General features: G+C 39.4%; 1 protein-coding gene across 1 annotated transcript in view; it reads right to left on the reverse strand.

The window, feature by feature from the left end:
- Window positions 1–24071, reverse strand: part of ALDH1A1 (aldehyde dehydrogenase 1 family member A1) — a 37376-nt gene extending 13305 nt beyond the window's left edge. Inside the window, exons 1-10 of the mRNA XM_073670511.1 lie at window positions 23881–24071; window positions 15959–16063; window positions 14028–14168; window positions 13793–13922; window positions 13645–13706; window positions 12671–12799; window positions 11187–11300; window positions 9342–9444; window positions 5210–5394; window positions 88–252 (exon numbers count right to left, since the gene is read on the reverse strand). Of these exons, the coding sequence (XP_073526612.1) occupies window positions 88–252; window positions 5210–5394; window positions 9342–9444; window positions 11187–11300; window positions 12671–12799; window positions 13645–13706; window positions 13793–13922; window positions 14028–14168; window positions 15959–16063; window positions 23881–23973 (1227 nt within the window). The 5' untranslated portion in view covers window positions 23974–24071. The remainder of the gene's footprint in view (window positions 1–87; window positions 253–5209; window positions 5395–9341; window positions 9445–11186; window positions 11301–12670; window positions 12800–13644; window positions 13707–13792; window positions 13923–14027; window positions 14169–15958; window positions 16064–23880) is intronic.
- Between the last annotated feature and the right edge of the window lie 1947 nt (window positions 24072–26018).

Below are 26018 nucleotides of genomic sequence, written 5' to 3' on the forward strand. Positions count from 1 at the left end.
GAAATCGTGGAAACAAATAATTGTCCTGGTGTTTGAATAACATGTAGAAAGCATAAACAGATTCACCTAATTTACTGATGAACATACCTCTTCTTTGGCAATGCGCATGTGATCCTTAACATCTGAGAAGACAGTAGGTTGGATGAAGAACCCTTTATCGCCCCATGGGCCACCTCCACATTCCAGTTTTGCTCCTTCCTTCTTTCCACTTTCAATTAATGAAAGAATTCGGTCATATTGTTCCTGATCAATCTGAAATGTGGAATTATGAAAAATGGATGTTACTTTAAAAAATCTGTTTTGTTGTGGAATCTGAGCATGTGATTACAATATCACATACACAATTATTTAAGTAATTGCCAAAAGATTGTATTAAATGCAGGAGTCCTGAGCATGACATTTGCTTCAGAATAACACAATACCTACGGTGATGACATTCATGCCAGCTTAGCACAAAAGTTAACAGAGCATATAATTCTTTTTCATCACAATCTCACATTTCCTTTTTTCCCTTTTTTTAACTTGATTAACTTGAAACTTGAGCCAAACTCCATTATGCAGAATCTAGACCCAAGATAATGAGAATAGCTATAAAAGCTTTACACTTGAATGAAATACATGTGAAATTACCCACTGGAAGAAATTAGTAGTCCTTGTGCCTTTCTTCAATCATACGTGTCATCGGTAGCCAATTCCTTACAAACTTTATCTGGACTTGTGTTGTCTGACTGTAGCTTCACAATGTAATTAATGAGAATGAAATACTACACTATTGCATACTAATTGACAGCAGAAAATTAGTCATAATATATCGGTTGTCTAGTGTTTCATTATCAACATGTCTGTAGAAATAAAATATTTCAAATATGATGTTCAAATACCATTATACAGGACAGCTACCCATAGGTGGACTTCTAAAGATACTGACGCCTGGATTCCCTAGACTGAACCCTAGGCAGATATTTCAAAACTAGATTTGAATGTGTCTTACGGTAGAAAGAAAAGTTCATTGATATTGGATAAACTGGATATCCTTACATATGGTGCCCTAACACCTTTAAGATTTTGAACTAATTTTAGACCACAGCTTCACTGATAAAAGGGTTATTAATGATCAAAAAATATGTGTACAAATTCTTGTACACCTCTGAAACAACAAAGACAGTACTCATGTTCCCCAGGTCCAGCTCTCTCTACCGATCCGGTATTGTAACTGTCTGCCATGGTGACATCAGGACAACAGTCGCTATCACTGCTTCAGCCAATCAATGAGTCGAGCAGTCAATGTCATGAATGATTGAGCTAAGTGATTGGATGCAACAGTGAGATTCACTATAGTGGTGACATCACCACTGCAGACAGTAAAAAGTAGTCTAGATTAGCGGCAGTGAGACAATATTAGAAGTGGAGAGGGTGAGTACTATCTGTTTTTCTTGTATTAAAAGTATACAAGTATCTGAGTACCTATTTTTTGATCATGATAAACCCATTTGAAGGATATGTCTTTCCCAGCTGATATCACCCTTGTGATAACTCAAAGATGCATGCAGTCCCTATATGCCTTTTTTATGACCCATAAGGGAAGGTAAATTTACAGTGGGTGCGGAAAGTATTCAGACCCCTTTAAATTTTTCACTTTTTGTTTCATTGAAACATGTGACCATGTGATATTTCAGTTTTTCTTTTTTAATAAATTTGCAAAAATCTCTACATTTCTGTTTTTTTTCAGTCAAGATGGGGTGCAGAGTGTACTTTAATGAGAAAATAAATGAATTTTTTAGAATTTACCAAATGGCTGCAATGAAACAAAGAGTAAAAAATTTAAAGGGGTCTGAATACTTTCCATACCCACTGTATATGGTACATCTGTCTTCCCAGGATAATGATCAAGCATAAGCTTTGAGGGTACGCTCACACGAGCGTATAAATCGATGAGTGCAATCCGATAAAAAAAGGGATTGTACTCAGAACAATGTTATTCAATGAGGCAGTGGAGATCTGAGTATTTTCTCTCAGCTGTATTCAACGTGAGAAAAACAATTGCAGTATATGACTGTAAAATCGGATGGGTGTGAGAAAAAAAACACACCATCAGTATAACAGCTGATTTTTACGGATACATTACAATTCTGTAAGATGAGAAACTGTAAATGGTCCTGTAAAACAGAGGTCCCCAACCGCCGGTCCGCGGACCAGGACCGGGCCGTTTGGGTTTTTCAGCCGGTCCGCGGGGAGAGGGGGCCCCTCCAGCCTCCAGCAGGGCCACCATCAGCGCATGACTGCCCTGACTCCAGTATGGGGCCCGGCCTGTAGGAGCCCCCTCGGAGCCCCCCTCTTGTGCGTCTCTCTCCTCATGGGGCCCCCGGCCGCATGCTAAGCGCCGGGTCCGGGACATCTTAGCGCTGCGCTGCTGCGGCAGCACCTTCATGATTCCCCTGACTTCCGGTCATGTGACGGCGCCGTCACATGGCCGGAAGTCAGGAGAACCTGGTGTCAGCGATTTGGACGAGCGCCAGGATTCTGCAGGGATCGCATGGGGGTAAGTATAACAAGTTTTATTTTTTTTTAAATACAATTAACTAGGAGTGGGGGGAATGGGAGATGCACATGGGGGGAGGGGAGAGATGAGAGATGCACATGGGGGGAGGGGAGAGATGAGAGATGCACATGGGGGAGGGGAGAGATGAGAGATCCACGTGGGGGGAATGGGAGATGCACATGGGGGGAGGGGAGAGATGAGAGATGCACATGGGGAGGGGAGAGATGAGAGATCCACATGGGGGGGAGGGGAGAGATGAGAGATGCACATGGGGGGGAGGGGAGAGATGAGAGATCCACATGGGGGAGGGGAGAGATGAGAGATGCACATGGGGGAGGGGAGAGATGAGAGATCCACATGGGGGGGAGGGGAGAGATGAGAGATGCACATGGGGGAGGGGAGAGATGAGAGATCCACATGGGGGGAGGGGAGAGATGAGAGATGCACATGGGGGGAGGGGAGAGATGAGAGATGCACATGGGGGGAGGGGAGAGATGAGAGATGCACATGGGAGGGAGGGGAGAGATGAGAGATGCACGGGGGGGTGAGAGATGCACGGGGGGGATGAGAGATGCACGGGGGAATGAGAGATGCACGGGGGGTGGATGAGAGATGCACGGGGGGGATGAGAGATGCACGGGGGGGTGGATGAGAGATGCACGGGGGGGTGAGAGATGCACGGGGGGATGAGAGATGCACGGGGGGTGGATGAGAGATGCACGGGGGGGTGAGAGATGCACGGGGGGGATGAGAGATGCACGGAGGGGATGAGAGATGCACGGGGGGTGGATGAGAGATGCACGGAGGGGGATGAGAGATGCACGGAGGGGGATGAGAGATGCACGGGGGTGAGCTGCACATGGGGGGGTGAGAGATGCACATGGGGGGGTTATGTTTACATAACTTTGTTGCCTTATGAAGGGCGGGGGGGGCCCCCAAAAATTTCTTGCACAGGGGCCCACTACAGTCTGTGTCCGCCCCTGGGATGAAGTAAATGCAGCTGAACAGCAGCTGTCAGGACAGCTGCCCTGTCCTGCTGCAGGGCGTGATGGGGCCTCAGTGATGCGGCTCCTGGCACAGCACATTATGTGGGGCTCCTGGCATAGCTCCTGGCGGGGACCTGGTCTACACTATATGATAAGTATGCACTAAACTCCAAATCCCTCCATTACCCCGCCCCCATATGACCAAAGCCCCGCCCACCCCACCCCCTCCTTGCTGGGCCATGGAAAAATGATCTTGCTTCAAGCCGGTCCCTGGTGCAAAAAAGGTTGGGGACCACTGCTGTAAAAGATTAATAGCTGCTGAGTGTTCCTGCACGGTCAGACACAGCCATTACACAGTACACAGCAGGGGCACATTTATAAGATTATCTCAGCACAGGAACATTTTATTTAAACACATCCAATTGTGGAACTTATTATTATTCCAAGATATATTGATTAAAATGTACTTTGTTCGTGGGAAAACCCCTTTAATATATTTATTTCCTAACACTTCATTTTACATAACAGCTATAAAATCCTTGCTTTCTGTATGAAACTTGAGTCAATAGTGTGACATAATCCTATACAGAAATATTAACACCAAACACCCAGATTAGTTTTCACATCTTAACATAAGTCTTATGTATCTGGGAACTAAAAATCTTACGTGTGCACAATTCACATGCTACTTTAGGCTTTAGATCTTTTTCTGTTGAAAATGATTGTCTTTGTAGACATGTATTGGAAAGTGGGCCAAAAAAAGAGCATTACTATACGGTAGATTGCCTGGCTGGTTGTCACAATCTCATCAACAAAAAGCTCAAAGTTCTTCTGCGTAATCTCTTTCTGTGAAGATATAGGCTTCTTATCTTTTTTTGTAAAGGATGTGCCCATCAGAATTTAACTTGATAGCAGTTCAACCAGTATGGTTAATCGTATTCTAGGCCAAGGGCTGAAAACAACACCTTGGAGTCTTGCCAAGAGCTAGACTAGTTATTTTCTTCCACATTTTGATCTCTAAGCATAGAAAGCCTGGGAACCTGGCAAATTCACATAGCATTAATAAATCAGCTCTTAATTCAATGTATAATTAAAATATCCTATGGTATGATTATGCTCAGCACTCCTTTATTAAGGTACATAACAAATAATTCTAGACGTACTGGGAAACAATGTGGGACACTTGACAGTGAAAAAATGTTATTACACTGGGACATTCTTTCTATCACTATAATGATGTGTAATAACACATAGATTGGAAAAATATAAGAGTTTGTCAAGTTCAGGAAGATAATATCCCTAGATTAAGACTGGGTTTAGAAAGTTGTGCTAAAATTTAGGCCACTCATGTCGCAAATTGCTCCGTGTCCTCATTTGCTGTTTACATGCACTAATCTGCTCTATAAATCGGATCAGAATAGTGCATGCTGCAATTTTTCCATACAGATCATTGGTCCAAGTGGAAAATCGGCAAAGTGCATGGGAAAACAGGCTATAATGGATCCATGTGTGGACAGTGCAAACCAATAGCACATGTACATATAATTTGCTCATCTCAATGAGCCATTTATGAACTACAAAATAACAAATGTCAAGAAGATTGTTATAATCACCCAGTTTATGAATAATTTACTTATTGGCTCAATCTACTCCTCATAGCCATTATATAATTGTGAAGTTTTACCTGTGGACCTTGCTGTGTTGAAGGTAAGAGGGGATCTCCTAAAACGCGTTTTTTCGCTTTTTCAACACTTCTGCGCACAAATTCTTCATAAATCGGTTCTTCTACAAATATTCGAGATCCAGCTATACAACACTGCCCTTGGTGATAGAACAGCCCTTGGTGAGCGTGCTCTACTGCATTGTCCACTAAGAGAAAAAAACGTACATAACAGATTATTTGAGAAATAGATGAAACTGAACAGTGCTTTTTCAAGTTGAAATGGATTGTCCTCCACTCGGACACCTATACTCAGCTCTGGTGCCAACGCTGTTCCAGCGGTATCAGCATTGGCTTTCCCAGGGATTGAGTGACAATGTTATGTCACGTGATCTCGGCAGCCAATTAGCGCTGGCTTCACTCTCCCTACCATCGGACGTATCAGATTTATCCTTGGAAGCGAGAAAGCAACAGCTCTCACTTCCTCCGGATGTATGTGATTTGTCCGAAGTCAGGGAGCGTTAAGCCAGCGTTGATTGGCTGCAGGGATCATGTGAACAGCGCCAGCACCAGAGGTGAGTATAGGTGTTATTATTTTACAAGGGGGAAACATAGGGATCGAGAAGGGGTTGCCCAAGTGGTGGACAATCCCTTTAATATACATGGCCAAAAGGTCTAAATGTATTTTTACCATCCTCAAACATATAAGAGTTACATTATTACTAATACTGAGGCAGAGTTTCCATGGTTCAAAAACACAGTGGATTTTCCTCTGTGTTTTACAATGCTAGCAAAGGTTTGGGAACCACAGTATGTCTATGTATACTGTGAATCTATGTGCAAGTTTCACCCTTTTTCCATGCAAAGGGTCAAATGAGTGGCGTCCCCTGCACATTTTTCACAATGATATCTACAGCGATGTATACAGCTGTAGCTGTCACTGCCGGGTGTCTGCAGCAAATATGCTTTGTGGGAATGTAGCCTAAATATGTGAGAAACAATATGTTGCATTGTATCATTGCATGGTAAAGTTTTCCTTGCTAGCCCCATTATCTAGATCCTATATATCTTGGAAACTTGTAAGCTTGTACACCAGATTGTGCAGAGGCCAATATAAAATAAAAAAATCGACCAAAAATGTAATGTTTTTTGTTTGCAGTTGTATTTTTTTTATCTAGGAACTCTTTCTACAGAAAATAGCATCTGGTATAATACCTTTTACTGTGCATTGGTTCAATGGAATACATTTTATGAATTTAAAAAATACTAAAGAAGCAGAAAAATTGCATGCAAAGAACATAGTGCATCTGCGTGAAATATCATTGACCCTTAAAATTCTACAAAAGTGCAAAAAAAGGTGGGTAAATGCTGTGTTACCCCATCAAAACGTAAAATTTTAGTTCTGGGTGACATTATTTCCAAATCCCTAATTTAGATATAAGCTATTACAGATTCTGGGGAATGGCGCAGTGAGTAATTTAGCAGTAGATTCTTAAACACTTTGGAGCTTATACACATAGCTGTATTATGGCTCCAGTTTGTGATTTACAGAGTTTCAGAAAACTTTTGCTGTACCCTTGTATGCCTCTATATGACTACATGTACAGTACAGACCAAAAGTTTGGACACACCTTCTCATTTAAATATTTTTCTGTATTTTCATGACTTTGAAAATTGTACATTCACACTGAAGGCATCAAAACTATGAATTAACACATGTGGAATTATATACTTAACAAAAAAAGTGTGAAACAACTGAAAATATGTCTTATATTCTAGGTTCTTCAAAGTAGCCACCCTTTGCTTTGATGACTGCTTTGCACACTCTTGGCATTCTCTTGATGAGCTTCAAGAGGTAGTCACCGGAAATGGTCTTCCAACAAACTTGAAGGAGTTCCCAGAGATGCTTAGCACTTGTTGGCCTTTTTGCCTTCACTCTGCAGTCCAGCTCACCCCAAACCATCTCTATTGGGTTCAGGTCTGGTGACTGTGGAGGCCAGGTCATCTGGCGTAGCACCCCATCACTCTCCTTACACAGCCTGGAGGTGTGTTTGGGGTCATTGTCCTTTTGAAAAATAAATGATGGTCCAACTAAACTCAAACCGGATGGAATAGCATGCCGCTGCATGATGCTGTGGTAGCCATGCTGGTTTAGTATGCCTTCAATTTTGAATAAATCCCCAACAGTATCACCAGCAAAGCACCCCCACACCATCACACCTCCTCCTCCATGCTTCACGGTGGGAACCAGGCATGTAGAGTCCATCCGTTCACCTTTTCTGCGTCGCACAAAGACACGGTGGTTGGAACCAAAGATCTCAAATTTGGACTCATCAGACCAAAGCACAGATTTCCACTGGTCTAATGTCCATTCCTTGTGTTCTTTAGCCCAAACAAGTCTCTTTTGCTTGTTGCCTGTCCTTAGCAGTGGTTTCCTAGCAGCTATTTTACCATGAAGGCCTGCTGCACAAAGTCTCCTCTTAACAGTTGTTGCAGAAATGTGTCTGCTGCTAGAACTCTGTGTGGCATTGACCTGGTCTCTAATCTGAGCTGCTGTTAACCTGCGATTTCTGAGGCTGGCAACTCGGATTAACTTATCCTGAGGTGACTCTTGGTCTTCCTTTCCTGGGGCGGTCCTCATGTGAGCCAGTTTCTTTGTAGCGCTTGATGGTTTTTGCAACTGCACTTGGGGACACTTTCAAAGTTTGCCCAATTTTTCGGACTGACTGACCTTCATTTCTTAAAGTAATGATGGCCACTCGTTTTTCTTTACTTAGCTGCTTTTTTCTTGCCATAATACAAATTCTAACAGTCTATTCAGTAGGACTATCAGCTGTGTATCCACCTGACTTCTGCACAACACAGCTGATGGTCCCAACCCCATTTATAAGGCAAGAAATCCGACTTGTTAAACCTGACAGGGCACACCTGTGAAGTGAAAACCATTTCCGGTGACTACCTCTTGAAGCTCATCAAGAGAATGCCAAGAGTGTGCAAAGCAGTCATCAAAGCAAAAGGTGGCTACTTTGAAGAACCTAGAATATAAGACATATTTTCAGTTGTTTCACACTTTTTTGTTAAGTATATAATTCCACATGTGTTAATTCATAGTTTTGATGCCTTCAGTGTGAATGTACAATTTTCATAGTTATGAAAATACAGAAAAATCTTTAAATGAGAAGGTGTGTCCAAACTTTTGGTCTGTACTGTATATCTGAGAAAGGCACAAACAGCAGAGGGCCCCTGTGCAAAAAAAAACATGAGCCTCTTGGACTCCAACATCTCACCTTACAGTGCCCACTAATAATTGTGAGAAAGGTAATTCATTCCCTATGTCCCCTGCATTCAATGGGATGCTGCTGACTGTTGTAAAACATGGAACTTGGCTCCTTGACCTACTGGGCACCTACGCAGCTGCCCAGGTCACACATATGGTCTGTCCAATCCTACATAGAGTTATTCTCCCCTAGAAGTAGAGTACTAAGGAAGAATATCTCCATACCACACGGGCTCCAACAGAGCCTGTACAAGATTGCACAAATGGATCTGCACATTGTACGTATGGCCTTACTTCACAGCTGCACATGCTGCATGCCTTTAAAGTGAATCTGTAAGCAGGATTGCACCCCATAAACTATTTACATGTGCATTTAGCTCTTTTAAAGATAAATCCAGCAATAGCTTTACATGGCCAGTCTGTTCCTCTGTTACTAAGAAATCAGCGTTTGATTAGATCTGAAGCCTCTGTCACTCCGGCTCTATTCCCCACGCAGCATTTGCCTGAAGTCACACAGCATAGAAGCTGTCAGTCAAGTGCTAGAAGGCAGCACTGGGTGGAGAATAGAGCTGGAGTGACAGAGGCTTCATATCTACAATAGCTCTTCAGCCTCATTTGCATATAAATTTAAACACTAATTTCTCAGTAGCAGAGCGACAGTGTGACTATGTTAAGGTATGGCTGGACTTATCTTTGAAATAGCTAAATGTACATATAAATAGTTTGTGGGATGAATTACTGCTGACAGCTTTCCTTTAAGGATATTCTTGTTTAAACTCTCTTTATTTACGATAGTGGCATTTTAAATGTTTAACATAGTGACCATCTTAGCTTTGTGATATGAAAACATTAAGTAATTAACAGAAATAATATACTAACAGTCCGCATCAGCAAAAATGATAACTGGACTTTTTCCTCCAAGCTCCAGTGTAACTCTCTTAAGGTTACTCTTCCCAGCAGCTTCTTTTATTAGCTTTCCAACCTAAATACATTTAAAAAGCAGATGTATTAAGTAATGTTTAGAAAGTTTATTTCAAATTTCATTAAATTCAAACTAAAATATGACTATTATTCACATACACAGGTCATTGCTATTTTCGGGTTTTTATATATTTTTTGATGTTTTTCGAAGTTAAACTAGATATTTCTCCCTGTGTATCTTGCTAAAACTTTTGGTTAACAGTCTATATACCTTACACACAACTAGCCGACTAGCCAATTGTATAGGAAACAGCAATTAAAACGAAGATCTATGGGGAATTATTCCATTTGATTCTCCCAGGAGGAACTTATATGACACAATTTTTTTTTGCACATGAAAAAAAGTTGTTGTAAGTTCACTTTACCTTACTCAGATTTGCAGATAGTAAATGCATGTCTGCTAAACATGATGGTAGATATGAATGCTTCCTTATTGTTATAGGCAGCTTTACATACAATATGGCCTATGGATTTGGAACCAGAAGCTTTCTTCTCCATTGCAATTCTGATAATCTTACCTTACCCATACTTAGCTTTATGAAATCTACAAAACATTTCTACCTTTTTTCATCCAGTCTGTTTACATATCTTTTGACAGCACTATACACTATCAGTTTTACTTTTTGTTTTACATCAGGGTCCATGAACATGCATTTGCTGCATACACAGACCATGCACTGCTACAGACACCAGTCCTTAATGTGGCCTTCCAATCTGATAAAAAAAATGTACCAATTGCAAGAGAATGATTTGCAAATTTACCAAGTGCCCTCCTTTTCATTCATTATGCTGCTGATCCACTAATTTCTGGGCTCCTCTTATTTCCTCAGTGAGCAATGGTAGTCATAGACACTCCCCCTGTACTCAGAATGTCAAATCCAAGAGCAGGAGGCGTGTTTTAGACTATCTAAGCATTATGCACAGTGGATACTCATGAGCACTGCAGCTATGTTGGGGGAAAAAGAGGGGCTCTGTAGTTCAATGAGTGAAAGAAGAGAACAGGAAAATTCCCTTGATAATATTTAATTTTTAGGTCATACTGGAGGGTGGCATTTATGGCCTGTATTTTGGAGGCACCGTAGAACCAGTACTGCTATATCCATAATGCAATGGAATATCTGATAACGCCTACAAGCTCCCGGAAGTCGTGGCCCTTATCAGACTATTATGGGCCTGTATGAAACAAAATAAACTTGGTTCCAGTTGATTGACAGATCTCTCCCATGTGAGTATATAGGGAGAGACCGGAAGCGGCAACGGACTAGTGTAGTCTCTTCCTATAGTCCATAGCTAGGGATGAGCGGACCAGTGGAAGTCCTGGTTCTGGTACCTGACTGAACTTTACGCTAAAGTTTGGTTAGAGTACCAGAACTGTATCCAACCAGAACGCCATTGAAATCAATGGAGACCCAAACTTTGAAGCTGGAAAATCTCTTTCTCTCCTCTCCGGACTCCCGGACTATAAAACGGACTTCCAGGAGAAGTCTGTGTTCGGAGTTCAGCACTGGACAGGTACGAACTTCAAACTTTAGAGTTCAGGTTTGCTCATCTCTATCTATAGCACACATTTTAAACTATGTTTTCTCTGAAAGAGCGTCTCAGATAAAAATATACCTGGTAGCAATCTTCCTGCCAGGCTCTGATTCATGCTGCCCGTGGTTTGGGCAGCATAAATCGAATGACAGTTCCATTTAAACTATAAACTTTGAGATTTTTTAAAAAAAAGTAAAATAGGAGTAATACCTCAGTTGATCCAGTAAATGCAACCTTATCAATGTCCATGTGATGTGATATGGCTGCTCCAGCGGTGGGTCCATATCCTGGAACAATATTCACTACACCTGGTGGAAAACCTGCCTACAAGACAAAAAGTAAAGAGGAGGCAAAATTACTTCACATTCACCAATAATATGTCGCTATCATCACAAAATAAACCAGTTTGAAGATCACTACAAAATGTAAAGATTTCCATATATTGCCAATTACGGTAATTAATACATTTGCAGTTGAATGTCATCTTGCAAAAAAAAAATCTGTGCAATATTTAGCTTAATGGATGTTGGATCTGGAAAGTAAAATAAGATACTACAGTATGTGAATACTTAATCACAAGCAGGTAGATTCAAAGCAAAGCTGATTTGATTTGATAGAAGGGATCTTAAAGGAATTGTCCAGCACCATCCCGGTCTACAGGTTTTATGTAATACTACAGCTCTGCACCATTTAATTCAATGGAGCTGAGCTTCAATTCCAGATTGTAGACAGGGGAAGAGCTGTTTTTGAGAATAGCATACATGTTTTTCTAATTCTGGTGAACTCCTTTAATATGGATCTTTTACCAGGTTTCACTATACAAACTATATTATCTAATAGATTCTGCTATATTTTATTTGAAAATTCATTTCAGAATGACTGTACAATTCCTTTTGAAAGTATCATCTTAATTTCACCATCTTGATTGACAACTCCTCCGTATCCCTCCTCACTGCTGCTGAGATCTCACACTGCTATGTACAAGCTGCAGTGAGAGCAAACTGAATACTCTTGGGCTCGTGAACCTCTCACTCTATATATGATTATACAGCCATTCTGACGTGGATTTTCAAAGTAAGTGCACTACCTTCATCAGGTCTAGCACACCTATTAAATATTTGTTTGCAGTTTTTATTGGGACATCTGTTAATAGACCTGATTTAAGTTTGCTACAAGACTTTATGCTAAGACTCCTTCTGGAGTGAGATATTGACATATTAGATAGCACTTCAAAAACTCTGGCTTACATTTACTGTTGTTCTTGCGCCACTTTTTAATAGTGAATAAAAAAAGGATTTGGTAAGAATATAAAGGCGCCAAATATATTATTTGCAGGTATCAGTCTTTGATTGCCAATTATTGGTCTAAAGTCAGCCTATTATTGGCAAAAATAAGAGATAGTGTCCAACTTCTAGCAAGAAGAACCAAATGTATTTTGCACCATGAGTGACAAATTTGGTGAACCCCCGGACTATCTGGTTCAGAGCAGACTGAAAAAAAGACTGCAAAAAACAATTTTTTCTATAACCAATAATACGAAAGTGAGATATTTGCAACAAGTATTATAGCATGTTCATGTAGAAGAAGGCAGTATAGGCAGGCACATTATATCATTGTTGCTCGACTACTGTTTGTAAAGCTAAACCTCATACTTGATCAGCCTTTCTATTTGCTTTTGCACAAGTAGCACACACCTCTTTTATTAATGATCCCATGTACAGAGCCGTCAGTGGTGTTTGCTCGGCGGGCTTGATGACAACTGTATTGCCACAGCAGAGTGCAGGTGCGATTTTCCATGAAAACATTACAAGTGGAAAATTCCACTGTGAAACAAAAAAGATATTTGATATCATTATTATTGCAGATAAAATTCTTTTTAAATATTTTATTTTTACAGCAAATCAAGATTACCAAACACTAGTTTACTACTGCTGTGTAGAGAATCGAGCTTCCTATACCTTCTACCAGAATAAGAAGTTATAGATTGCAGTATTGTCTGTCTGTGTTTGAAATGTAGTAATTGGTCTTTATTGTTTTCATGTTCATTTTTATAATCTTATGAAAATATTTGATCTGGGGTGGATGTAAACTTTTAGTTTGTACTTGGTTTCTGTAGGTTATGGCCCCTTTAGACAGCCAATCCAGGCCATTCATTGACTGCTGTTGGTTATATTCAAGTCATTTACTGGCCTGTATAAAGGGGCCAACAAGCATTGATTGTGCGCAAAACAATCGTAATTTGATCATCTGTGCCCTTAGAATATCATGTTAACGGCAGCATATTACATGTACATATGGGGCGATCTGCTGCCGATAATAATCATGATTAGAAATGATTGTATCCAATGAAAGAGTGCTTGTTTTTCGGGTGATTGCTGGCCCATTTAGCTGGCCCGATAGTCAGGAGCGAGCGTTCCTATGAAGTATTTTTCCCCAATTTTTGGTTCATCTAGATAGGCTATTAGAGTGACACATAACTGCAGAGACAGACTCAATTTATATAAAATCAGCACAAAGAAACATTTTCAAAATCAATATCTGGAACGTAAAAGCTATGAATGAAAGCTAAGAATGTCTTCAATAGATATTTGGGAATCTTAAACGCATTTTGCAGTTTTTGAAAATTATCGTATGTAACCAAAGTCTGTCGCTTGTATTGATTACTTACGGGGATTATTTGACCACAAACTCCAACAGGTTCATGTCTTGTGAAAGTAAAGAAATCTCCATCTATAAGTAAAAGAAGATAAAGCCTGTTACTGAAATTACATTATTCTTTGTTCTTGCAGACAACACATAGCTTTAAAACAACCTACCCATAGGGATTGTGCGACCATGGTTTTTGTCTGCCCAGCCTGCACAGTAGCGCAGGGATTTAAGAGCTCCTGGTATGTCAGCAAAGTAGGAGTAGGTAAATGCCTTTCCAGCATCAATGGATTCCAGGGTCTGAAAATAGTCCAATTAATATTATATAGTCCTACATGTAAATGTACCATAAAGACCATTTCATACAGAATAATAGTGTCATGTTGTCACATGAAAACCACTTACGCTTAGAATCAGGATGTCACGTTCTATGAGGTCTGCCAACTTATTCAAGAGTTTACCCCTCTGAGAAGCATCCGTCCTACGCCATGGTGACCCAAACTGGAATGCTTCTCTTGCTGCTTTCACAGCAATATCTACATCTGCCTAGAAGCAAAGGGTGATTAAGTTAACACATGAAAATCCTTTCCAACATGACTCAACTTAAAACCTAGACCCCATATGTCACACTCCAAGGGGGCTGAGAATCCACGATACAGTATGAGGGTTTCATTTGGCAGGTGGCTCACAAGGAAGAGCTGGAGAATATTGACTCTTTTCACAGATTGATTGTCTTTTTTTCTGCGTAACATCTATTTTCTTATTAAAGAAAATGAGTTGTCGTGAAGACAATCCTGCCCATACACTTGCTAAGAGCATATGGATATCATAGGAGTTTCCATGCTAAGGACACCTTCTTCAAATGAGAATGGTGGGCTGTTCTGTATTAAAGGCTCACGCACTGGGGAATTGAAGCCATGAATATTTAACATGGATGGCCATACATCCAAAAGGCCATTAGGTAACATTACAGTTTCCTTACAGCAATTGTTTATCTGGCTTGGGCTTTTCTTCATAAAATCACCTAGTAGCAGAAGGTGTTGGGAGCAGACCCCTAGGGTTCAACTGATCCAATCAGTAATGAGGCATCCTTTTTCATAAGAATGTTGCCGCGCTGGTATCAATAAAAATATTAGCCCTTACATAGCTCCATCGACAAAAAAAAATAAAGTTATGGATCACAGAAAATAGCAACACAAGCCAATTTTTTTTTTTCAAATTTCTAAATTTTTTTAACAATATAACTATAAGAAAACTTTACAAGTCTGGTATTGCCATAATCGTACTGACCTGAAAAATCAAGTTGCCAAGTCATTTTTACAGCACTATGAACATTTTAAAAACAAAACCTATTAAAAACAATGGCAGAATCGAGTTTCTTTTAATATTTCACTGCACCAGGATTTTTTTCCCATTCTCCAGTAAATTGTATAGTAAGAACAATAGTGTCATTGAAAACTACCACACATCCCACAAAAAAAGAAGCCCTCATATGACTATGTTGATGAAAACGTAAAAAAAGTTTTAAATCTTGGAAAAAAGGGGATGAAACATCAAAGTCCAAGAAAGAAAACTGGCAGTGGTGGGAAAGGATAACAAGTGAACTGGATAATCCAAAGAATACATTTTAAACAGCCTGCATTGCATCAGCAGCATTTTTAACTTCATCACTAAGGCTGGTATTGGAGAAGTTGGTGAAAGTTTATAATCAAAGACTATTCACCTTTGACCACTATTGTGCAGTTTATCCTCAGATATGCTCTGTACATTGGCGTCCAAAGGTGAACAGACGCTTGTACCAATGCCAAGCAGTAGTCTGTATTATTGTCTATGTATAGTCTGTAATTACCGTATATAATGTAGGTGAAAATAATTTCTTCTGCATCACATAACTATATATTATACTTTTTTGTTTTTTGTTATGAAGAAAAATAATTTCTCTATTATAGCTTTCTCCGACCTGTGGTTCTGTCACTAGTAAAACCAACCTGTAGGTTGTCAGTGCATCCTTGGACTTGTAGTTTTGTAATAGCCGAGGAGCAACGAGTTGGAAGCCACCGATTAATGTTATGCACAACTAGAAGTACAGACTAAAAAGCTCAAAAAACTGCAAAAATATTTCCCTTATTGGAAGTTTTTATCTGTTTTTTAAATACAAAGAGTCAGCCTTTAGCCCCTGCAAGTGAAGCTACAGAAGCAAAAGGTGAAGTTTGACTAATTCTACCAAAATTATGTCAGATCATTGACGTAAAAATAATGTAATGTACAAATTCAACTAGAATTGCACTTTAAGTTTAAAGGTAATCACCACAAAGTAGAATCCACATGTTCCTTACCTTATCCCCTTCTTCTATCTCGCATATCTTTTCTCCTGTGGCTGGGTTGAAGACGGGGAATTTCTTACCACTGACTGAATTGTGCCATTCATTGTTAATAAAGATCTGTGTGGAAGAAAGCCATCCCATATATTACACTGAGGTACTGCATTAGCACTGTAATTTACTGTAATATATCCCTACTAAGAGTTACAAGACAATATATGCGCCACTATAATTACATATAAGCCAGTATATCCATTACAGTTTCGATGCACAAAGTAAACTTTTTCTCTATCATTGGCTGGATTTCTGACGCATGTTTCATTCTATAGTAAAATGCCGGGTCCGGGTCGTTTCTTGTAATGTTTTCAATTACAAATTAATATATGAATAAATGAATATATCTAATCATATTTTCTGCATATTGACATGATTATCGACCTGATGTTTACAAAACAACCGTATTGTCCCTTCATGAGAAGGTATCTAGCGGCCACTGGTGGTGCCCATACACCTATCTTTCCCAACTTCCCTGATAGCAAGCAACTTCAGTTTAGCAGACAGCTACTCCTTCCATACTTTCTGAACACATGCACACTTGGTTCAGCCAAGCATGCATGTGTTTTTAATTAGGAGAGGTAAGTATGCCTCTGTCAGAGGGATTATCTCCCGGTTGAAGGCTGAGTCTTCTTTCCGCTAGCATCATCTACTGTGGGGAGAGTCAAGAAGCCATCACACACCTTAGATGGTTATGTGATGCTACTGAAATTGGTGGATTCTTCCAGCTTTTTTCCAGGAGTGGACGTATCATTGACGCAACCTGTTGCGGTCGCACAGGAGCCGAAGAGATAAGGAGGCCCAAAGCAGCTGGAATTGTGCATTATGAGGAGCTATTGGACTAAAAAGGGCACATATATAGATCTTGCACAGGGGCCTCCTTCGATCTTTGTCCACCAGTGCTTTCATGCGGAAGTGTTTATAGTCCACCAACATAAGCTCAGTCATGGCTTTGTGAAGGTAAGAAAAAATGGCGGCCAGCTAAATAATTGTAATTAGAGCCAACTTTGGGTTCATGGGTGTGGCTGTGTTATTATGTCAGACCCATACTGTACATTTAAAGTCAAATATGGGATAAGATTTTGTCACACGAGATCAGGGAACGTGTTTTTCAAAGTATGCTTCACATCATTGACTTCTGCACTGAGATCTAGTACGACCACAAGCATGGAGCTCATGTGGATGGTCTGCTTAACATAAGAATCTTAAGAAACTGGAGCTCAAAGATCTTTTTCTTTTTCAAAATATTTAACTGAAATATTAATTGTGAAATGTTGATATCTTTAATCTGCACATAAATACCTGCTAAGTCTATATTATTAGAGGATAATTCTGTGTGATTTAATTCCGTGGTAGTGAAAATTGAATCAGACAGGGTGTTAAATTCTCAAACGATTAATGTGAACTTTTTTTTTTTCCTTGAGTGAGTATTGAAAAAAAACAAAAAACCTTCTTGGCTGTGATACTGAAGGAGTCTTGCCAGAAGTCACATATTACCCTCAGATGTGAGTAGGCTGGGTTTTCTTTGCCTCATTATGCGGCCTCCATGCTGTGATCATCTGTATATGGTCACATATTGACTCTTCCATGCATGGCAAGTTACTTCTTCATTTCAAAGGAAATTATTTGAAAAACCACAGGAAGCGTTGCCTTGATTAGTGAGAAATGCCGGGTCACAGACTTAAGTTACATTTCTTTTTATTATTTTCAGTGCATTCAGAAACAATGTGTATGGCACAGTGAAGCGAGTTGTACAGTCGTTGTGACTGGATATCAAACACACACTGTGCTCATTTCATTCCACACTCAGCTACTGGACCCCTAAAGTGACCTGCCTGGGCCGCGTAGAAGAAGGGCCGTCGCTTTGTCTTACACAGAAGCATCTCTGTTTGCTAGTATCGGCGGAGGGTGAATGACAGTATTGTCTAGACTGACCCATCATCCCTGGTCTACTGATTTCTAATATTATGTATATTTGACAATACGTTGTACCACAGTCTAGGTCCTGCATCCAATCCTCAGCAATGACCCACTATACTAAACACTGGCGAACAGAAGAGAGCCCTTGGGCAAGAACAATATATGGGTCCTTTGCCATCCAATTGCTCATCGTAATGCAGAATTCCACCTGCTTTGGAAATGGAAATGGGCCCCCTTACATCTTGGGACCCAGGTTGTAGCAATGGTATGTCCGCACCTGATACCAGAATAGTACTGGAAATGTAGCTATAGCCAAAGGTACATTGTATTGATGAATTGATTTGTGTCCATCAGATCATCTGAAAGCTCCACCACAATGGGCTGATAATATGACCATTACGTCAATGAAAGAATTTTCTTTTCTTAGTTTATAGGTTACAATCACATATTGTACATGGGCATCATGCATTAAATATAGATTTGTAAAATGCATTTTTTATATGAAAAAATGGATAAAAATGTAGCCTTTTGTGGAGCCCTGTATGATCACATTTTGTTAATTTTCTAAAATATGGTGCATCTCACATTCCCCATTAAGACTGTTAACACTATGGAATTTATTAGAAATTGTGAGCTACGGGAGTCATTAACATCCCTAATATGCAAAGTCGTAGATGATAGGAAGAATTAGATTTTTCTTTCAAAAGTGGCAGCCTTTGCATAATGCAATATTGTTATTTGTAAAATGGCTTCATATTTAAGAGGCTAAGGGATGCCAGGAGACACGTTCAGGTATTCAGGTTAATTAATTTTAGCTTTGGCTGGCAATCCTGCCTTACAGGGGTAACTACTACATCCTGTTAACATCAGCAACATAGAGGGTGGTAATCATGGCATACAGTTTTTTTCTGAAAGGTAGTCTGTAAGCGCAAAATAACTGTTCAAACCAAGTACAGCACCTTATAGGAGAATAGCCCTAATACAAATTGTACATTTAGTATCCAAATCCATTGCTGTGCCTGCCAAAAATTGTCCTGAATTAAAATATGCTAATGAGATGCTTGGAGCACCCTTGGCATGGCTGAGAGGTTCAGTGCACCTTCCCATCTATATGTTTTCCATCTATCTTGACCCTGGCTTCTGTAAGGGTCCATTTATACAGACCAACCAGCGGGACTAAGCAACCATTGATCGACAGTCGTTTAATAGCCTGTTTATATAGCAGTAGACAATGCGCACGGAGCGATCTGTAATAGATCTGCGCGATTCCTGCCAAGAATGATGACCCTTTGCGCTGCACAAAAGATCATTTCAGCCGATGAACAAATGTTTCGCTTGTTCATTGGGTGATCAACAGCCTGTTTACACTGAAATATTATCGCGATTGAGCGTTCTTAAGACACTCGTTCACGTTAATATTTCGGTGTCAATGTAGTTTCAAGCCAGAGCTGTCAATCAAGGAAGAAGAGGGCAGAGATAAATGTAAAAGCAATTAGTCAAGAAGGTGTAATGAATTGCTCGGTCACACCAAGGGTGCTTTAAGTCCTTTGCATATAAGAAATAAGAAAGAATTTGTGTCAGAAGCAGCAACAGTTTTGGACACTAAAGGTATGACTTTTAATAGGGCTATGTCCTTTATAAGGTGGTATGCTTAGTTTGAACTGTCATTTTGTACTTACAGACTCCCTTAAAGGAGAGGGGCACTGAATGTCTGCACTAGTTTCTCTACATATTATATTCTGCAAGTCAATAGGAGCTATGTTCTGTGGAGCAACAATTCAGATGTTTTGAAAATTTTAATTTTTTTTCTATATACAGCATATACGTCACTCTGATCAATGATTCACGGAAAAGCTCAGCCGTTCAAATCAATCCATATTCGTTCGAAGACTCAAATACAGAACTAATGTTAGCCGATGTAGCTGTTTATGTTAGAAGTTTAAGGCCATCATATTCACTCCATCAATCAATCTGAGAAGACAATATATTAATGCCCATTGCATTGCTAGAAAGTGAAGGGAACTTTTAGGATGAATTCAGAACTACACGTCTGGGGGGCACTGGATATTGTGTGCCGAAGGCTGCCACACCTAGCCTCTGTCAATGAACACCTTTGTCCTGCACAGTTACCAGTGCTATAAATTGACTCCTTGACAATGATTCTTCTACGGCACAGTTCAGAGGTTCAGATCAAACAGAATCCTAATGAGACATTAACTTTGTAAATGAAAAATGCCAAAGAATTCTCCTGGTGGACACTTCAATATTATTCTTCCACGATATGAAAACATGACCTCTAATTTCAACAATATGTATTAGAAGGATTTAACAAGCAGTGAACACAAACCTTTCATTTCTTATCTGCATTACTGGAGTTATTTTCATTATTTTGGAACATTTTGTTAAAATCCATTGAAAAAGCTACAGAAACATCCCCATTTACATGTATGGAACGAAATTTCAGACAAAAATTCCTGCAACAAATCGACCACAAGAAAATATATTCAAAATGTCATAACTGAAGTGATTACTACTAATGTCAGGCAAAAGTCTTAAAGTACGAATGCTAGATATTCTGCCCAAAGCAGCAGATTATCATCAGCGTTTTTAGTAACACAGACAATGCTAATAATATAATCCTTCAGAAACTCATTTTAACCTGAGGGGGATCCTGGCATTTGTGACAAGCAATGCGTGCAATGTAAGGTATCAAACTGGTCTGGTGTATAAATAGAAGCAATGTTTTCATTATTACATTGCTCGCATACTTTTTCTTTTTACACTACACTAACATGTAATGTATTAGACCATGCTTTGATGGTGGTTTGGCAAATATCCAAACTTGCCAACTTTTAAAAAGGGAAATCAGGGAGATTATGAAAAGGTAAGAAAAAGTGGCACATGTAGCACTCCACGCACATTTTTTTCCTTGTGAGCATTCCAATTATATAGGACCTGCCCCCAGTGTATAGCATGTAAATCACAATTAGTTTATAGCATTCAATTCTTGGTAAAAAAAATTACACATGTAAAAAATGTAAAGTTGGACATGCAACTTACATGTTCCCAGCAACCGGTGATTGCTTCTTATACCCCTCCTCTCTCCCAGACTACTTTACATGACCACCTCCTCTCCCACAGACTGCTCCCCATGGCCCTCTCCTGTCTTCCAGACTGCTCTTCATACCCTCTCTTCTGTCACAGGCTGCTCCCCATAGCTCTCTCCTTCCTCTCCCACAGAAATCTCATCATGTCCATTCTGTTCTTATAGTTTACAACTCATTCTCTCTCCCTCAGACTGCTCCTCATGTCCCCCGTTCCATACAGACAGCTCCTCATTCTTCTTCTTGCACTCTACTCTCCCACAGACTGCTCCTCATGTCCCCCTTTCCTTACAGACTGCTCCTCATTCTTCTTCTTCTTGCACTCTCCTCTCCCACAGACTGCTCCTCGTGTCCCCCCCCCTTCCTTGCAGGCTGCTCCTCATTCTTCTTCTAGCACTCTCCTCTCCCATAGACTTTCCCTCATGTCCCCCCCCCCTTCCTTACAGGTTGCTCCTCATTCTTCTTCTTCTTGCACTCTCCTCTCCCACAGACTGCTCCCCATGTCCCCCCCTTCCTTACAGGTTGCTCCTCATTCTTCTTTTTCTTGCACTCTCCTCTTCCTTACAGACTGCTCTTCGTGCTTCTTGTTCTTGAACCGACTGCTTCTCATCTCTTCTCTTCCTTATGGACTGTTCCTCATGCTTCGTCCTATTGCACAGACTGCTCCTCATGTCCCCCCTTCTTTACAAGCTGACCCCCATGCTTCTTCTTGCACACACTGCTCCTCATGTCCCCCATTCTTTATTGACTACCCCTCCAGCTTCTTCTTCTTCTTGCACAGGCTGCTCCTCATGTCCCTTTCCTTTCTTACATACTGTTTCCCCTCTTTTCCCAAGTCCCCTTCAATACTTTGTCCTCCTTTTAGTGTACATCAGTTCATTTACTACTAGAAGTACATGGTTGTGAAATTCTGGGTAAATCTGCAGCAGCACCCACAAAATATCTGCATGTAACACAAACTGATTTTGTTGCAAGCTTTGGAGTGAAGTTCTACAGAGCTGCAGTAAAATCAGCAGTGGAAGATATGAAGAGGAAAATTTGGATGTGTACACATCCCTATAGTGTTTTTTTTGTGGTTTTACCCTGATTATCAGAAAAAAACACATATAAAGACAAGTAGATTTGTGAAACTGTTGCAACAACAGTTTCACAAATCAGTTGAAAGACTGTTGAATCATCAACCCTAGGGCAAACACAGATGTCCGTTTTTCACATATGTTTTTTGTGTTTTTCACTGATAGAATTGGTAACCATAATAGTCTATGGTTCTGTCTGTGTGAGGTCCATTTTTTTTTTATAATAAAACATATAGAATGACCAAACACTGACACAATCTGATCCAAAACACTGATGAAATTCCGTCAGTTTTTTAACATGCAAGAATGGCAAGAAAATCCCGGACATCTGAAGAAGGCTTCACAAGTGCTTTGATACTATCACTCCTTAAGAAGCTTTGTTCTGGTGAGTACTCATACTAAGAACAAGCAGTCAGATTTGGGATCTAAGCATAATGTATGTTTCCATTCACTGGCAGCAAGCAGGACTTGGTATACAAAGTATATATGAAAGTTGCAGAACTTATTCCACAATGATTAAAACTAGGACATCCCTTCTGTTTAGTATACACAGGGGACATAATAACTTCTTAATGCACATGTTTTATAATCACCAAAATGTTATCCTTGACCCTTGGAATACTTATTTTATCAACGTACACTCATCAGATTATCAATGCTATCTACAATTCAGTTTCTGCATAGAGTGTAGTTATCCGTGACGTTGTGAAACATTCTGCTATCATAGTCTGCTGCCCTGACAGTTGTTTTATACCTCCCCGCAGAGACATATACTATAGTAATGGCAGAAGTGTATTTTCCCTGGACAACTTACAGTCTGCTCTAGAAAATATGACTACATCTGAATTAACATTTCTTTGCAATTTTTTTCAAAGGGGTTAAAGGAGGCATATTTATTATAACCAAACGCCAGAAATGAATACAATATAGTAGATCTAGTGTATATATGAAGACTGATCTAAGCTCTACTGTCAGCAAAACCGTCGTTGAAGGCAAACTCCATACTTGTGGTGTTCTGCTTTAAGCGAATTGGCAGAAGTAGCAGTGATTGTGCAAGCTGCGCGCTATGGGACAAACAGAAGAATAAAATAAGGAGCTGAATTAGCAGCGTGCTACAAATGCACTTGGTTGACTTTATACTTTTTTTTACCATGCAGTAGTTTTTGGATCGTTTTACATTATGGAATCTGCAAAAAAATAGATCCGGCCTGCATGGTAGAGCTATCTGACATCGTCTAACGTACTGAAAGTCAATAGTTGATATGTACTTAAATATAAAGTCTACTTTTCGGAGCAATAGGGCATATTTATCTTACATTCTATGTATTCTTTTAGCATTATTTACTCTATACAGATGTTAGAGCAGTACTTTTAGTCACCGCTTTATCTGCACCCGCAGGTAGCATAATGCAGGAGTTATGCCAGATGACAAACTTAGCTCTGCTACATCGTATCCGGTCAGATAGAAGGTTGTATATAGCATCCTGGCCTGTTTACAAGTGAATGTGTCCCAATGTGAACCGAGAGCCCGCTCCCAAGCCTGGGAATGTTTGGTAAAGTGTTATTCCTAGTTTGCTTATGTTAAAAAGGTCACTTACATAACCGCCCAGGCACTACAGCGATTAACCCCTTCCTCGCTGAATGTCAGCGCTTTGCGCAGAAGTTTACTGCTATATTCAGATACTACTGAAAAGATATGGCATTAGTTTTAGGTCATTCTGTAATTGTACAGTGACAGCCTGAAAGGAACATTACAGAACAGATCTGGCTTGTTGCCCCTTACCTTGGTGTATTTGACTTCCAAGTTGCTGAGTGGAGAAGGCATAGTGATCTGGGCAGGCTTGTCGCCAGCTTTCTCCTTGCTTTCAGATGACATGTTTAGCTTATGTTCTGCAACACAGGTGAAATAAAGTAGAGCGTTAGTCAGGCTGAGGGCTGGAATCCTGACTGCGGACTGCCTCTCCTGGCTGGCTTTTATTTCACATTGGTTACATGAGGATTAGCATACAAAGCACGGATTGGACAAAGCCATTTATAGTCAGGAACGAGGACTACTACCACAAGTAGCACCACCCCCAACATGCTCTCACTGGCTTCACATTCACACTCATGGCTATTCTATGCCGTCTATCTATCTATCTATCTATCTATCTATCTATATTTATCCCATATCTATCTATTTATATATCTATCTATTATCTATTTTTCTATGTATCTATCCATATATCTATCTATATCTATCCATCTATCTATCTCATATCTATCTATTATCTATTTTTCTATGTATCTATCCATATATCTATCTATCTATCTATCCATCTATCTATCTCATATCTATCTATCTATCTATCTATCTATCTATCTATCTATCCATATATCCCATATCTATCTATCTATCTATCTATCTATCATATATCTATATCTATCTATCTATCTATCCATCTATCTATCTCATATCTATCTATCTATCTATCCATCTATCTATCTCATATCTATCTATCTATCTATCTATCTATCTATCCATATATCCCATATCTATCTATCTATCATATATCTATATCTATCTATCCCATATCTATCTATCTCTATCTATCTATCTATATATCTATCTATTTCCTATCTATCTATCTATCTATTATCTATTTTTCTATGTATCTATCCATATATCTATCTATCTATCTATCTATCTATCTAGCTATATCTATCTATCATATATCTATATCTATCTATCCCATATCTATCTATCCATATCTATCTATCTATCTATCTATCTATCTATCTATCTATCTATCTATCTCATATCTACCTATCTCTATCTATATTTATCCCATATCTATCTATTTATATATCTATCTATTATCTATTTTTCTATGTATCTATCCATATATCTATCTATATCTATCCATCTATCTATCTCATATCTATCTATCTATATCTATCCATCTATCTATCTATATCGATCTATCTATTATCTATTTTTATATGTATCTATCCATATATCTATCTATATCTATCCATCTATCTATCCCATATCTATCTATCCATCTATCTATCTCATATCTATCTATCTATCTATCTCATTTCTATCTATCTATCTATATATCTATCTATCTATCTATCTGATATCTACCTATCTCTATCTATCAATCATATATCTCTATCTATCTATCTATCTATCTATCTATCTATCTATCTATCTATCACATATCTACCTATCTATCCATATCTATCTATCTATCTATCTATCCATTATCTATCTATCTATCTATCTATCTATCTATCTATCTATCTATCTGTCCAATATCTATCTATCTATCTACAGTTGAAACCAGAAGGTTACATACACTATATAAAAAGACACATATGCATGTTTTTCTCAATATCTGACATGAAAATCAGAATAAACCTTTCCCATTGTAGGTCAATTAGGATTACAATAATTTTTAATATTTGCCAAATGCCAGAATAATGAGAGAGAGATAATATTTTAAGGCATTTTTATTACTTACTGCAAAGTCAAAAGTTTACATACGCTAAGATTACTATGCAACAATTCTGGACTGCCCATATGATGATGTCATGTGTTTGGGATATCCTTCCACAAGCTTCTCACAATAGTTGGTCAGAAGTTGGGCCCATTCCTCCTGACAAAATTGGTGTAACTGATCCAGGTTTGTAGGTCATAGAATCATAGAATCATAGAATGGTAGAGTTGGAAGGGACCTCCTGGGTCATCTGGTCCAACCCCCTGCTCAAAGCAGGATTCACTAGATCATCTCAGAGAGATGTCTGTCCAGCCTCTGTTTGAAGACACCCATTGAAGGGGAACTCACCACCTCTCGTGGCAGCCTGTTCCACTCATTAATCACCCTAACTGTCAAAAAGTTTTTTCTAATATCTAATCTGTGTCTCCTCCCATTC

The sequence above is a fragment of the Phyllobates terribilis genome, unplaced genomic scaffold (assembly GCF_046119375.1).
Source record: "Phyllobates terribilis strain yellow unplaced genomic scaffold, ASM4611937v1 Scaffold_1__5_contigs__length_1240528914, whole genome shotgun sequence".
NCBI lineage: Eukaryota > Metazoa > Chordata > Amphibia > Anura > Dendrobatidae > Phyllobates > Phyllobates terribilis.